The 16,179-nt window shown below is 39.7% G+C and overlaps 1 protein-coding gene across 2 annotated transcripts in view; it reads right to left on the bottom strand.

Annotated features, from left to right (window-relative positions):
- arhgap39 (Rho GTPase activating protein 39) overlaps positions 1 to 16,179 on the bottom strand; it is a 70,780-nt gene that overhangs the window by 11,593 nt on the left and 43,008 nt on the right. The window contains exons 4-11 of one of the 2 annotated variants that reach the window (XM_087830363.1): positions 13,366 to 13,530; positions 9,934 to 10,119; positions 8,149 to 8,362; positions 2,423 to 2,496; positions 1,919 to 1,957; positions 1,246 to 1,445; positions 460 to 551; positions 136 to 305 (exon numbers count right to left, since the gene is read on the bottom strand). In XM_087830363.1, coding sequence (XP_087686489.1) covers positions 136 to 305; positions 460 to 551; positions 1,246 to 1,445; positions 1,919 to 1,957; positions 2,423 to 2,496; positions 8,149 to 8,362; positions 9,934 to 10,119; positions 13,366 to 13,530 — 1,140 coding nt within the window. The remainder of the gene's footprint in view (positions 1 to 135; positions 306 to 459; positions 552 to 1,245; positions 1,446 to 1,918; positions 1,958 to 2,422; positions 2,497 to 8,148; positions 8,363 to 9,933; positions 10,120 to 13,365; positions 13,531 to 16,179) is intronic. The other variant, XM_006781105.3, reaches the window with a different exon arrangement.

Genomic DNA, 16,179 nt, shown 5'->3' on the forward strand with positions numbered 1-16,179 from the left:
TGGGATTTTCCACCATTTGGTTTTAGAAATTGAGAAGCCTCTTCGATGAGAGGTGGAATGTGCTCAAGAAATGTCCACTCGCTTTCTTTCCAGCTCCTTAGACAAGCTGTGCTAACCTGTGCATATTTGTGTTACCTGTAGGAATCGAATGAGATAGCAGAGCACCAGTTTGTTGATATGTGGCAGGCCCAGCACCACACCGACAGCTGCTTCTGGGTTGTCATAGTGACTGATACACTCCTCATAAAACTCGTGAGGGATAAGCGGTTCTTCGAGCTCCCTGTACCAAAGTTTCAGCAAAGAGGCTGCAGATACAGAAGAGGACAAAGTGAGACTTCTAAGAAAGCACTTATTCAGGAATGAAAGTCATTTGAACATCTCATACTACTGCAGGCGGATCATATCTGGGCTGCAGAGACACAGTGTTCAGTAGCACTATTCAACAGTGTGTATGTGTACCAGGAATGTGTGGGTCTTCCAGTCCTGTAGGGATTTTCCATTGATCCACTTGCAGCTTGAGGGCATTGACTTCATCTATGTCCCCTGGTACTCTGCAGATCAAATGTCACAGGATATTTACACTTCCAGCCCTCTTCTTATGCTACATAGTTGTTTTGCATAAAGAGTGTGAGAACCAGAAACACAAGGACGTACAAGAGCTTCATCTCAGACATGCAGAAAGAAGATACAACACACACAACCTGCTGACCACATAACTGCTCACAAAGACTTGTAGCAACTCTTATACAAACACAAATGTTTCTTCATCATTTTTGAAATGCATTAAAAATATGTTGAAAACTGACACATAATTGTGGCTAGAAGATAAATCTGATATCCAAATATATGTATCAAAAGATTATATGTCAATAACTTGCCCGACTTTGCACTTTTTTCCTTTGAGTTTTAAACTGACTGTTTGTCAGCCCTTAAAACTTAACCTGGTTACCTTCTGTAATTAAGAAGTTTGAGGGCTGGCCAAAATAATGCAACATGACAAGCTCCACATTTTGACCAAGACTTATGTACTTTAAGAGCATGTGACCAAGAAATTATTTATAGTAAGATTTTGCATGGTTCCACTAACTAATGACACATTAAATAGTCATTAAATGCTTCATAGAATTTAAAGTCTGTAAAGCATTAATTTTATTTTGTTTCATTTTTTTCCCCTTTCACATCTGTTTTCATACTGTGCAGTCTTTTATCGGCTATTTGGTCCCATTAGCTCCCTTCCTCACTCACCTGAAAACGCCTTCTGTTTGGTCTCCATTGAGACACAGAACCTCTTCAGAGAGGCGAGTCTGTACCCATGGCAATTGGCGGTCTGGATATCGCTCCTTCTGGAGTGCCATAACCTCCTCAAGGGAGGACCCAAACATGGAAGGGTTGAAGATGGCGTTCCTGGCATGCTTGATTTCCTCTATGCAGGGTTTCTGCACACCCTGAAAAAGTGTGACAGAAACGCACACACAGACACACACAGATAAGTAAGTGCAGGGCAGCTGAGGCAGAGCTGAGAGCATTTTGAGTACTAAAGGAACGTTCAAAAAGTGTAATCAAGTATTAAGATGTCAGTGAAAAAATCCACAAATATAGTTAAACAGTACTAATTATGGACTTTGGCGATCTCTACACGTCAACCATGGGAATATACTTTCTTCTCACATGAGTTTACTTTCTAACTCTTGTCTGGATTATTTCCTAGTCAGCAGCTCACTGTTGAGTGACATTTCAGACACTGAAATACACCTTATACCTGTCAAGGATCATGCTCCCTTGTCTTTAATTCTAATACATAAGTAGGTCATTCAGCCAAGTAAAAATTGGAAATTTAACACATTATTGCTTATAAATGAAGATATTATTAAATATTTTAAAAAAGAGTGGGCTTTATATTTAGACTATAATGACCTGCCTGGAACATCAGTATGTGGTCTCTGGGAGGCAGGAAAAGCTGTGATGAGAGGAAAAATAAGTTCATTCTCATCTCATCAGAAAACAAATATATATTCACCACAGATGAGCTCATCTAAACACAAAATTGATCTGTTTCTTGATAACATAGCCCTTCCAAAATTATTAGACATTAGGTTATAGCGATCAAGGGTATAAAATGTGTAATAAACCTTCTTAAGAGCTTTAGATTATTAAATAAACTGGCTGAAATGTACAGTTCTTCCAATTGCTCCTTCCATTTCTTCCTCAATAATAGTCAGGTATTGTTTTTCCTAGGCTTGCAGATTTAAATACATTAAACTACATACTACATATTTATGAATATATTTATACTCATAAATATCATGTCTACATGTTCTTCTTTTGCAGGCTGCATCACTGAAATGAACTGTCTGCATTTGTGTCAATAAAGACTAGGTTGAAAAGGGGAAGTAAAAACATGTGGACCGACAGCGCTCCGTACCTTCTTGGCTCCAGTGAGTGCAGCTTTTGTCAGTTTCCTGTAGCAGTATTTAGCATAACTGCTAATGGCCACACCTTGAGCAACAGAAAAAGACAACATATTAACAGCGTTAGGAGACTGTTTTAGTTGTCTTAAATTGATTCATTAGCACGACAACAACTCAAACATTCTTCCAATCTGTGGAGATTCTGTATCTCACGATGTCAATCACTGGTATTGGATTACCATTTTGTACATTTGATTATGGCGCGTTGGCTGTTGCCATCTGAGATTTGAAGTAGGAAGTGTCCATATGTGGATGACAAGGTGGAGCTGGTGAATAAGACTTCAATGCTCAAGCCAGCGCTCAATATATGTACATCAATGATAATTTGCATCGGAGAACCACTTCTAATTTCAATAATTGCTTAGGCAATGGCAGCAACTATTGCTGTGTTTTGAAAAAGCAAAATGAAATAAAAACTTAGTACAACAACAGTAATTGTAATCTCTGACTAAAAGAGAGATGGAGTATCAGTTGTTTATGAGAGACTTTGAAAATAGTGCTGAAAGTAAATCTGACAGACATAGTGACTGTCTGTATTTTGTTGCAATTTACAAGAGGTCACCCAAGGGAAATAGCAAAAGAAGTTATACTCAAGCTAAGGCTTTGTTACAGGAACATTTTGGAAATGGATCGTCAATGAAACTGAGCTAATTAAATCAGAGGACGTTAAGGTACGTCAGGACTACAGTTTACTTCTTAGAGAAACGGTAAATGTTAAATGAACTGATTCTTACAATGGTGCCAAAAAAATGTTTGCCCCCTTCCTGATTTCCTAGTGTTTTGCATATTTGTCACACTTACATGTTTCAGATTATAACCCAAGTAAATACAAAATGCAGTGTTTAAATGATGATTTCATTGATTAAAGGAGAAAAGTTCTGCAAACCTAACTGGTCCTGTGTAAAAATAGTAATTGAGTTCAGTTTCACTAAACACACCTGATTACTGGCAGAGCTGTTAAATAAAGAAAACACCTAAATAGAACCTGTCTGACAAAGTGAGGCAGACTGAAAGATCTCAAAAAGCCAGACATCACGCCACAATCTAAAGAAACACCTGAGAAACATGTCTGGAAAAGGTTATAAAGCCATTTCTAAAGCTGTGATGCTCCAATGAGCCACGGTGAGAGCCATTATACACCAGTGGAGAAAACCTGGAACCATGCCTGTAAATAAGGAAAACATTCCACATCAGAAGGATATTTGAACATGGCTTCATTTAAGACACATTCAACTTCTAGAAATCGAGTCAGAGATTGAGTCACTGTTAGGGGTAAATGTACCAAAGGCACTGGAACCACTGAGTTTAAAAAAAGAGTAAAACATATTAACAAATTGAAAGTAGCTGTACATAATGTTTGTCTGTGAGATGGTTATGAATATTTTTCCAAAGGTATCCAGAGTCGCATGTAGTGAAAATGTAAAGCTATTGCTTCACTCGTCTACGTTCATTTGAAAAGGAAAAAATTTCCACGGGACTTTTAAACCAAAGGTATTCACAGTTTTACTTAACCAAGCCAACACAAATGCAATAAAATAACTTTCATTACCCATGAATTTACTTATTAAATTACTAATTACACAAAATAAGTTTGACAGTAAATATAAATACTGAAATATATGTACTATATTAACTTGGCTCCCACACCACTTCTGTGTAATTCATTATTGTACATTTAAACGTTTTTAGGAAATGATCAGGCAAAAGAGGAAGGTTAAGAAAAATCCTTTATTCCGACCATAGCACACGGACTTGAATGGAGATAAAAGGATTCAAAGGGTTTGCATAGCAAGTGGCTGTAGACAAATTGGCACTTGATGATGGGACATTATGGTATATCCCTCGCAATAGTGCTGAACTCATGCAGAGGCTAGATCTCACTAGCTCTTTGACAAAAGTTGCCACCAGAGCTTGGACAACATTACTGAAGCACTGTTGAATCATCTGGACTGAGAACAAAACAAAAGGCAGTCTACATCCAAAGAGGAGCTTCAGAATATCCTTAAAGAATCGTGCAGAACAATTTATGAGGACTACTAATAGAGATTAGAAGAAGGCTTGACTAAATGAGTTCAGGTTGTGTTGCAGAATAAAAGTGGTAATACCAAATTATTCACTTTCATACTTGTTAGAATTTTACATATTCAGTTTTAGGCTTGTACACTGTATTTCCTTGGATATTTGGTAAACATTATGGAAACCATTTGTGGATATAGACATGTAAAAACACAATGACGACTTAATTCAACTCAATTTTATTTCTGTAGCTCTAAATCAAAAAACAGTCGGCCCAAGTTACTCTATACTGTTCATTTGGACGCATCCCAAATAGACGACATGGGCCCAACATCCCGTAGGCCTGCATCTCACAGGGGGCATCATAGCGGTCAGGGGCAGCCAAGAGTGGAGGCCTTGGCGGACCAATCCCCTCCTATCGAGACTGGTAATCGAGACACGGAACGCCACCTCTCTGGTGGGGATGGACCCTGAGCTAGTGCATGAGGTTGAGAGATACCGGGTAGATGTAGTCAGGCTCACCTCATTGAATGTCTTGGAACAAGCCTCCTTGAGAAAGGCTTGACTCCTGAAGGCTCTGGATGTTGTAGGAATGTCGTGTTTGACACTCCTCTGTAACATTGTGTGGAGATCTGGAGTGGTGTCTCAGGATTTTCAGACTGGGATGGTGATTGCCATCTTTAAGAAAGCGGATTGGAGGATGTGCTTCAACTAGGCCAGGGTATTGGAAAGGACAATATGTCTGTTAGAACAACCCCAGGTCCAGGACAACAATGCAGTTTTCATCCTAGTAGTGGAACCATGGGCCAGCTCTTTATCCTCTCAAGGATGTTACAGCGTGAATATATGTGGAAGTTTGTCCAACCAATCTACGTGTGCTTTGTGGACTTGGAGAAGGCATTTAACCACATCTCTCGTAGTATGCTGTGGAGGGTGCTGTAGGAGTATGGGGTGTCTGGCCTGTTCTTATGAGCCATTCCATGTCCATGTACAACCGCAGCGAAAGCTTGATCCCTTATTGCCAGCAATCTGTTAGACTAATTTACAGTGGGAGACTGCTCTTTGTCACTTTTGTTCACAACATTTATGGACAGTATTTCTAGGTATAACCAAGTAGCGGCCTCAGAATCTCATCTCTGCTTTTTACAGATGACGTGGATGACTCCTTTTTAATGTATATGTCAAAGTCAGCAGAAAGGTATTAAATCACCACTTGGTACTTGTTTTAGTCAAATATCTTCACCAAAAATAAAATGATTCTTATAGAATTTAATTATTTATTTGGATTGTGAGTTATGTAGATGTCTGTTGGAACTATCTGGTGATAGAATCTCCTCCAATAACAATAGAATAGAATAGATTAGTCATTTATTGTCATTGTACATGTACAAGAAATTGTGAGTGCTTCACACCAAGTGTGCTAGAATAAAATATAAGAGTAGACAGCAGGAATAAATAACACCTGAAGGTGGAGACAGATTCCACCTGTTCTCCATTTATAATGACAGGGGAATGGACCTGTCACTGCCTCCTGAAGTCCATTATGAGTTCTTTTGTTTTAAGGACATTGAGCTTCAGGTTGTTTTCTGAGCACCAGTGGGACAAATTCTCTCGCTCCGCCCTGTACGCTGTCTCAACTCCAGTTGGTTAGGAAATCCTGTGATCCAGGAGCAGGTGGCAGGGGGGATGTTGAGGTGGTCCAGTTTGTTGGTAAGGATGTCTGGGATGATGGTGTTGAATGCTGAGCTGTAGTCCATGAAGAGCATCCTCAATTAATTCTTCCTGTCATCCGCCGTAGACTGATTTGGCCTGTAAACAAACTGGTAGAGACTGAGATAAGGCAGTAGGCAGCCTCTGATGTGCTGAGAGACTATCCGCCTCAAACACTGGTGAGGGCTTGAATGCCTCTTCACACCTGGCGGGAGTTGTTGTCAGTGAGGAAGCCCTCTATACTCCTCCTGCAGGCCTTCTTTGGCCCGTTTGATGCTCCTCCTCCTCAGGTTGTCCCTGGCAGTGCTGTACAGAGAACAGCCCCTCAGCATGAAGGCTGAGTTACGAGATCAGAGCATGTACTTCACTCGTCATCCAAGATTTTTGGTTAGGAAAAATCTAGGTGGTTCAGAGACCTGGGTGCTTGGAGAGGTTTGTTTCCTAAGGGAGGTGGAGACAGGGAAGAGAGATGGTCAGATTGTCCCAGGTGGGGGAGGTGTGTCGGATTTTAGGCCCGCTTGATGTTATTCTACACATGGTCCACTGTCCTGTCCCCTCTGCTCATGTACACTTAACATGTTGGTGGAATTTGGGGAGTACTGATTTTAAATATGCCTTATTAACGTCCCCAGCAACAACATTGCCTTTTTTAATGTTTTTCCATCTGCCCCATAAACCAGCTCCCTTTTGTTAAATTCAGTTCTGCCTGCGTTGTCTGCATCTGGTCCTCCCTTAAAACACACGCCAGTGATCGTGACACCATTAGCTTGCAAGGTAGATAGAAGCGTCTGCACTGACTGGACATGGCCTCTAAGTACGGTTAGGAGTGACTGTCTATAATTCTACTGTTGGCATCAGTTCTGAAGTACATAAGGACAGAACGCTCCGCCCCTTCCCTTACCAGATTCACTCCAGTCCTGGCGGTGTAGATTCCGGCCTGGTAACTCCACTGAGGCACTGGATTCAGTTACAATCAGTGGACAACACTCCTGGACAAAGCAGTTGTATTAAATCTCTGATTGTAGCTCCTCCATTATGTTTTTGAGAGATGCATTGGTGAGGAAGATTAATTCGTGTTGTTGTTTTTGCAGCTGGATGCGATAGCAAGCTCTGCATCCCCACTTTTATTTTATTTTCTCACTTGCTGTTCCTGACAACAACCCACGAAACACCCGATGGTCTTGCAATCTCGGGTGGGATACTTTCATTCCAATCTAAAGTCCAGACTGAGGTTGAGGCCAATGCCAGTTCTTAACAAGTGGAAGTGATCAGTGCTTTGCAGGACGATGCAACGAAAAGGCATAAGAGTATGAGTAAAAGCAATTGATTTGTGTAGCGAAATAACTATCCCTCTTTGTCTAGAATTAAAATGAGCAGAGATGATAAGGTTAAAGGTTTTTTTTTTATATCTGAGAGTCAGTTTACAATAAATGTAAACAATGTAAGCTTTAAGTTTATTTATGTGGCGGGCGCTTTGAGTCCCTGCCTGTGTTCCAACACCACAGATATTCCAAGTTACAAAACTTGGCAATGTCATTATGAGAGATTGCAAATTATCTTATTTATAAAATAGAGTAGAAAAAAATGTTTGTGCATGTGTGAATATGTGTTTGTGTCTTGTGCCTGTATGTTGAGGGGATATAAATGAAAAATATACGGAATAAGAGAAGTTTGTAAAAATCAAAAAGACAAGGAAAGACGAATGCCGTGTCAATTTCTTTTCAATGAAAAATTCCTGTGTTACTTTTACAAAATGTTTTGTCAATATCCATTTGCACCATAAAGTGCTGTCCTGTCAATTTTTAAGCATTTGGCTAAATACAAGTAAAGAGTGTAGTTTATCCAAGTCTTTCCATCAAAAGCCGCCTCAATAAAATACCATCAAAGTGACTTGGTTCCAGTCAGATCATGTGTCAGGGGTACTAAATAGCAGAGATGTGTGTTGCACCCTCACCTTTGGTGTCATTCAGAGGGTCCATGTGTCGATAAATATAGCCCTCCAGGTAAGTGTGGAAACGGGGTGTCGGGGGAAAGAAAGCTAGACAGATGGCCATCAATTCCCAGCCTCGCTCTAGGCTGTCGTAGCGGAAGTTCTCTGTAGTTTGACGACACAGCTGGATGTAGAGCTCATCACGCAAACCCTGATTACTCCACCCACGCACCACAACCTGACAGATAGGCAGAGGACCATGTAACGTTAAAAAATTTGAGGTCATTTTAACTTTTCTGTCCAATTGATTTACCTCAATTCTATAAAAATTGGAATGGTGCGTAAAATGTATATGAAAACACAATGCAATGATTTGCAGCTGTCATAAATATTTTATGCACAATAGAACAAAGATATATCAAGTATTGAAAATCAGAACATGTACCATTTTAAGACAAAATAAGGTCATTTTGTATTTGGTGGCAGCAACAGGTCTCAAAAAAGTTGGTACAGAGCCATGTTTACCACTGTGTTGCATCAGATGTTTTCAGTTAGTGAAACAAATCCAGTATGCAGTTTATCATTGTCTTGCTGAAATATAAAAGGCTTTTCTTGGCAAATATGTTGTCTGGATGTGAGTGTTCCATAGGCAGGATGCAGGATTTTGAACTGAATGTTAATAACAGGCCAGATGGGCTCTCTCCTATTTAATGCAGAGGATGCGGTATCTTTGTTTTTAAGAATTTCAAAGGTTGAATCGTCTGACCACAGAACAGCCTTCTACTTAGCCCAGTCCATTTTAAAAGGACCCTTAGCCCAGAGAACATCGTATCACATCTTTGCATAATAAACCTTTAACCTGCATTTGTGAATGTCACAGACAAAGATTTCTCAAAGTGTTTCCGAGCCTGCAGTCATTTCCATGAGAGAATAATGACTGTTTTCAATATAGTGCCACCACAGGGCCTAAATAACACAGGGATCTAATACTGGTTTTTCATATTTTCTGAATCTTTTGATGATATTTTGTTCTGTAGATAATGAAATATTCAAGTTTTTTTTAACTCAATTTTACATTAAGGAACATTATTGTGCCTCTTTTTATAGTCTTTTTAAACCAAGTCGTGTTACTGACCTGTTGACAATTAACCAAATTAGCTAATATTTTAATGAAATAGTAAAATGTTTCACTTTAAACATTTGCTAAAATACTGTGCAAAAGTCACGATCCACCCCTCATTTCTTTTTATGTTGGTAGGGATGGGAAATGGAACAGTGCTCTATTGAACTCTATAAAACATGGAAATACAGTATAAGGCAAAGGGTACGAACAGAGTTTCTAAACTTGAAATGAGCTTGAAAGTCAATATTTGGCATGACCGCCTTTATTGTTCAATACAGCCTGAACTGTCTTGAGGAAGCTTTCTTGTAATTTCTTTAAGCAGTCTTCAAGACAAGTTCTCGGTTTTCGTGTAAAACGTCCCATGGCTATTCTTTCTTTGGCTGACTTGTTCTATTCTATGATTCTGATGATGATTAAAACTAAAAATGATCCTTTATTCCATTAAAAGTCTGAATGTTTCAGGTCACTGGATATTTTTTTTCATATTATCCTTCTTTAGTGTAGATAGGGTTGTTGGCCTTCCAGTTCTTCTTTTGGCCTATATTTGGCCAGTTTACTTATTTAAAAACAGCACAGTGGCTGTGTACGCACTGTACCAAACTTCTGGACTCAGTGTCAGTTTTCTAGTGAAGGTGCTGAAGTAAAATTATTTATAAGGACATAATGAGAAAGTTAGAAAAACTCACCTCCAGAGCCACAGCAAGGGGGTCGGCCTTGGAGCGACGGTCTCCCATGTAGGTCTGGATGAGTTTAAAGATCTCGACTGCCTCCTTTTTCACGCTGCGGTCTGAAGTCACAATCATGGGCTTCTTGATAGGCTCACTGCTCCAGGCCAACATGTTGGCAATAGAGACCTTTCTTCTAAAAAGACCCTAAGGAAAGAAATAAGGGATTGAGAGAAATATAAAGTTGTTTAAGTGACACAGAAACAGATGCTAAGAGAGCAACTGACATTTAATTAACCTTGTCTCAGCAGAGAATTATGGCTGCCATTCCCTGAGCATCTTCCTGAAGTGTCTTCTTGTTAAAAGGATTTCTTCTGCACTACTGTCACCAAATACTTGTTAATGGGGATCATCTTGAATTCATTAAGGTCTTTTTATACAGTATAAAGCCATTGAAGAACCCGTTGCTATGAACTGACATTGTATAAATTAAAATTGTATTTAATTTAATTATAGTTGTACATTTTCCCTTTTTTTTTTATTACATATTCATAGCCCTAAAAGGCTATGAGATATTTTTTTAAGTTAAGTGAAAGGTAAAGATTATCAGTTTGGATATGATATGAGGTTATCACTCTTTCACTAAATTTTAGCAACAGCTGCACCAAGTGTATAAACTACTGACAGTGCAAAGCTGAATATGCCTCTACTGAATATAGCAAGAAAGGTTGACCTTCGAGAAATTAGCATGTACTTTACATAACTACAGGCATTTCATCAAGATATTGCTACCATTCATAAACACATTAAATCCATCTGGGTTAGACCTTCTAATTTACAACCTGGAAGCAAGCTTTAACCATCTGGGAAACAGATGGTCAAACAGAAACAGATTGAAATCAAAATGACCGTGCGGAGGATTGTTGTTACTGTCTGTTTCATTGTCCACTGTAGCAACTTACAGGTTGCATTCATTATTAGGTATAATAATTTAGCAAAAGCGGGGCTCAGGAAGGAACCGGCAGAAACACCAGAGGGTCCCAGCCCCCGGTAGACAGAGTTGTCACTCAAGACTGTAAGACCAGACTGACCAACCAGTGCACCGCCCAAAAACATATAACTCAGTGGCTTACACATGGATCCTGGAATGCCTTCGACATCAACATGACCTCAAGAGCCTTCATCAGGAATTTGATGAGGATGTGGCAAAAAACACTTGAGGTCAAATTCAACCCAAATACACAAGTCACCATCAAATGCAGGATATACTGAGGATCTACCCTGTACCCACTGCTGTTCTGCATAGGCCTGAACCCCTTCAGTGAGACGATTAACAAGACTGGCTTCTAATACCAACAACATCAAGCTATATGCCAGGAGTTATTGAGACATCGATTCACTGACCCACACCACTGGGATCTGCAGCAGTGACATTGGAATGTCATTCAGACTGGAGAAGTGCAGTTGATAGTAACAAAGTGGGATAACAAGCTGGTCAAAGGAGGAGACACAAGCTGCTGACATCAAGACAACAAAGGTCCAAAGGCTGTTCCCAAGACTGCGCTCTTCTGGACAAGGATCTCCGATGTTGTTTCTGGGATCTGCTGGAGCCACTCGCCTAGCTTGGGAGTCACCGCACCTAGCGCTCCAATTACCACTCGGAGGTACAGGTACCACTGTTACCTTCACCCTCCACATCTTCTCCAGTTCTTCTCTGAGCCCTTGGTACTTCTCAAGCTTTTTGCGTTCTTTCTTCCTGATGTTGCTGTCATTCAGTATCGCTACATCCATCACTATGGTCGTCTTCTTCTGCTTGTTAATCCACCACTATGTCTGACTGGTTAGCCACCACCATTTTGTCTGTATCTGGAAGTCCCACAGGATCTTAGCTCTACCACCTCCAATTTTGACCTAGGGACTTCCATGCCATACTCGGCACAGATGTTTCAGTACACTATGCCGGCCACTTGATTATGGCGTTCCATGTATGCCCTGCTAGCATCTTGCATCCTGCTGTTAAGTGCTGGATTGTCTCAGGGACATCTTTACACAGCCTGCACTTGTGTGATAGCCTCTATGGATCTTGTGCTCAGAGCTTGTTCCTGTGCTGCCATGATTAGTGCCTCTGTGCTGTCTTTCAGTCCAGCTTTTTGCAGCCACTGGTAGGATTTCTGGATGTCAGCCACTTCCTCTATCTGCCGGTGGTACATACCATGCAGGGGTCTATCTTTTCATGTTGGTTCCTCCTCTTCTTTCTTGGGTTTCTGCTGCCTGGGCATAGGCGTTCTTACCTACAGATAGGATCTTGTTCTTACCGTTCAGCTGACTTCTTAGAACTTGCCTGACCCTCTGCAGGAGATTGCTCCATTCCGTAGTAATCAAACCAGTGAACAAGTCCGTAGCCAGTCTTGTCAATGATCTCACTGAGGGGGCTCAGGCTTATACAGAATAGGAGTGGGGACAGTGCATCTCCTTGGTAGATCCAGCATTTGATGGCAACCTGTGCTATGGGCTTGAAGATGGCTTCTAGTGTTGTATGTCACATATTGAGTTCCTGATGAAGGCTCTGAGAGTCCTGTTGATCTTGTACAATTCTGGGCATTCCAGGATCCAGGTGTTGGGCATCGAGTCATAAGCCTTCTTGTAGTCAATCCAGGCAGTGCACAGGTTGGTCAGCCTAGCCTTGCAGTCTCAGGCCACTGCTCTGTTTACCAGTACTCCTTCCCTCCTTTGGTATTCCTCCCAATTCCTTTCTGTGCCTTGCTCGGGTATCATAAAATCCATAGGTTGCACATCCTGTTCAAGTAACCCCTTCTGCTGGGGTTACTTGTGTAGTAGCATTCCAACAATGCCCTGTGTTCATCTCTTGCCCACTTGTGCCTTCATGTTCCAGCAGCACACTTCTCATTAGTGTGTCCTGGTTCGTCAACACCTGACCTAACCTTTTGAATCCAGGCAAGTCCGAGTCGGTATGTCTTCGCTTGTATGTGAAGTATGATTTATTAGCATAGGGGGTGTAGCCATAGGGACCCTTTCTGAATACAGACACCCCCAACCTGAAGATCCAAAGGTGTGTCTACGCTTTGGGTAGATAATTACTGTCTATTTAATAAAATAAAACCTTTTTACTGTCAGTATGTGAGACCATCAACAGAATCATTTAAATCAACAGTGTTATTAATGCAATGCTGTTATTACAGTCTTACTATAATGTTAATTGACTGTTAATTTATTTGTTTCACATGCATAGAAATTAATTAATTAAAAGCATGAACTGGATAATGTTAAATAGTCAGATAACTGTAAAAATTAAATGACCTTTTCCTTTAGAGATCTTGAAAACAGACCATTAGAATAAAGTATAGGATACATAAAGCGTTTTTATACAGTAGAGATATCAGGTTCAGAATCACTAAAAGGAAACAGGCTTGTGTTTTATATTTTTGTGAATACCTGTGTGTGTTTATTGAAGTGCTTGGATGCCCAGTTCTCAATGTCGGTCTCCGAGGACGGCTTCCTCAGGGTGAACTCTGGGAAAATGCCACAGCTGGCGCTAGGCATCATATTCCTTGCATTTCGACTGGCTTCAAATTGGGCACAAGCTCCGAGGTCCTCTGACTTAAAGTTGGACAAACAGAGAGGGAGTGAGGAAACAGACAATTAATCTTGTGCCGCCGCTGCAAAACATTTATAAAGTTTCTTTAGCACTTATTAACACTCAGGTAGCAAATTCAAGACTGACATTTTAATTTGTCAATATTGACAAAGTTATTTCGAGCAACAAAGTCCAGTCATTCTTTAGAAATAACAGCTTTGAACAAAAGAAAGATTTTCAAAGGCATCATAGGTGTAAGAACCACTATGATTATATTATGTTTGTTTGTATATCAATTTAAAAAAAAAATTATATGGGTGCGGCATTAGAATTAAAGCAGGAAATTGATAAGGTTATCCAACTAAAACTAATCGCTGAATCTAATATTATGTTCTCTGAAATGTGAAAACATTGAAATAAACTTTTCTTCAAAAATAAATGAAAAGAATTAAATAAAATATACAGTACTGTATCAAAGTTCAGTATTGAATATTACATATTATAACGACAGAATGTTTTCAGTTTCTGCTATAAACACGTCAGTTTTTTCTTACACATTTGTAAACTGTACTTTCAAAAATTAAAAAGCATGTTTTAAGGAGAAATATTCATGACTAACTGCTTTTTGAAGGAACAGGAGTCAGATGTAGTTTATAGTGCTTTACTATCTTAGTCCTGCAATAGTATAAATTAAACTGGAGAACACTAAGAATTTTATAAATAAAGATACAGTAAAGCACATTACTTTAAATAAAGATATGCTACAAATAATCTAAATACAGATAGTTTAAAAAAAATACAGTAACTGTAAAATATAGACAATATAGCAAGTTGGTTATTGTAAATTCTAAAATAACGTCCTGCTGCCAGGAATTTGCTGTTGAATTTACAGCAAAGCTCATTTAAATTCACAGTGGTTGCTGTAATTACCAAAAAAATACTGTATATTAAATTTACAGTAAATTTACTGTTAATAAAATTTACTGTAGCTTTACTGTAAATAAAATCATAGCAAACTGCAGTAAAATCCAGTTACAGCAATTTTATTGTAAATCGAATTACGAGAGAATGTAAAAAATGTTTACAGTAAAGTTAATTGCGCTTTTTACAGTAAATGATCACGCAGCTCCAGCTGCCATTAAATTTCTTTAAAATTTACGTGTGTCTGTCCTTATCCCCTCGGACAGAGGGGCGAGAGGGATTTTCACCTACCTGAGGTGCGCTCCTGTGCAGTCCTTCAAGATCTTGGTTGTTTCTCAATATACATACTTGTGTATACCTGTATTCTTGTGGACTTGTGAAATGTCATCAGTTGCAGCCCAAGTACTACTCCAATTCAATTCAAGTCATGCAGGCTTAAAACATCCAGATGTGTTCTCACTTTGCCCATTCTGCTGAGCATGCACTGGGGTGACCTTTGTGTGCTTGGTGCAGCCAAGTTTTTCAGAATGCATTTCATCCAAAATAAAAAGCGGCAATGACAGATGACGGCTGAAACTGTAAGGTTTGAAATATTACGGTATTAACAAGACAGTTGTAACATCTGAAATGTTTGTTTCTGTTCAATATGCAGACTGAACTGTACATGTCTAATGTTTTTATTAAGAGAGATGAAGTTTGTGTTTCAGTGATGTAATGACTGTGCCCGGAGGCATCCTTGACAGATCCCCAACCCACCTCATTCAGCTCCTTTCAATGTGAAAGAGTAGCGGCTCTACTCTGAGCCCCTCCCGGATGACCAAACTCACCCTATTTCTTAAGGGAGAGGTCAGACACCCTTTGGAGAAAGCTTATTTCTGCTGCTTGTTTCTGCAATTTTATTCTTTTGGAGAGGCCACGGACAAAGACTTTTGGACTGCCTCAAAGAAATTCTAGCATACTGTCAGGCGACTCGGGACGGGAAAACAGTGCTCTACCTACACTGTGTATAGTGCGGGTGACTTGCTGCTGACTAAGGACTAAGTCAGCAGACTAAGGATATTGTCAAGCGGTAGAAGGAATAATTCGAAGTTAACATTCGGTTTCAAGAAAAAAGTCAAAATATGGACGTTATGTGTAGGCTGCTATACGCTCTAGAAAATGCCTTATGTAGATGAGTTAGTGGAAGAAATTGATCAGCCATCTTACTGTGTCTTGTGATAAAACATACATCCTTTTCATTGAAAAAAGTGTATCCATCGGTATCCCTGCATCTGTCCACTGCCAGCCACTTCATTTTATACAAATCAGGCCAACTCTTACATTTTTGTGCTTTTTGCTTCTGATCTGACGCAGCTTTCTGACCCATCCTTATACTTATCACCACACTGTGTTTGCTAAAAAAGGAAATAATTTCCTTTCTTGCAACTAAAACCTATTTTGAAGTACGATTTTACTAACTTATCTACACAACGCATTTTAAAGGGGGTATATGGTTGTTCCAAGGAAGACTGCCTTGGAACAATGGTAACCTCCACATTTAAACTTTTTTCTTAACCCTGGAGAAACCATGGGGTCAAATTTGACCCCATGGTTTCCCTAGAAAACCAATGGGATCGGCTCTGACCCCATGGGTTCTCCAGGGTTAAAAATAGTATTTTAACTTTACTCTCAAAAAGATCAATAATTTTTTTTCTTCATATGGTCCTAATACTCATTTGTCAGCTTAGACACTATGAAGCAGATCAGTAAAT

This window comes from Neolamprologus brichardi, chromosome 17 (genome assembly GCF_056152115.1).
Source record: "Neolamprologus brichardi isolate AB-2024 chromosome 17, ASM5615211v1, whole genome shotgun sequence".
In the NCBI taxonomy this organism is placed as follows: Eukaryota; Metazoa; Chordata; class Actinopteri; order Cichliformes; family Cichlidae; genus Neolamprologus; species Neolamprologus brichardi.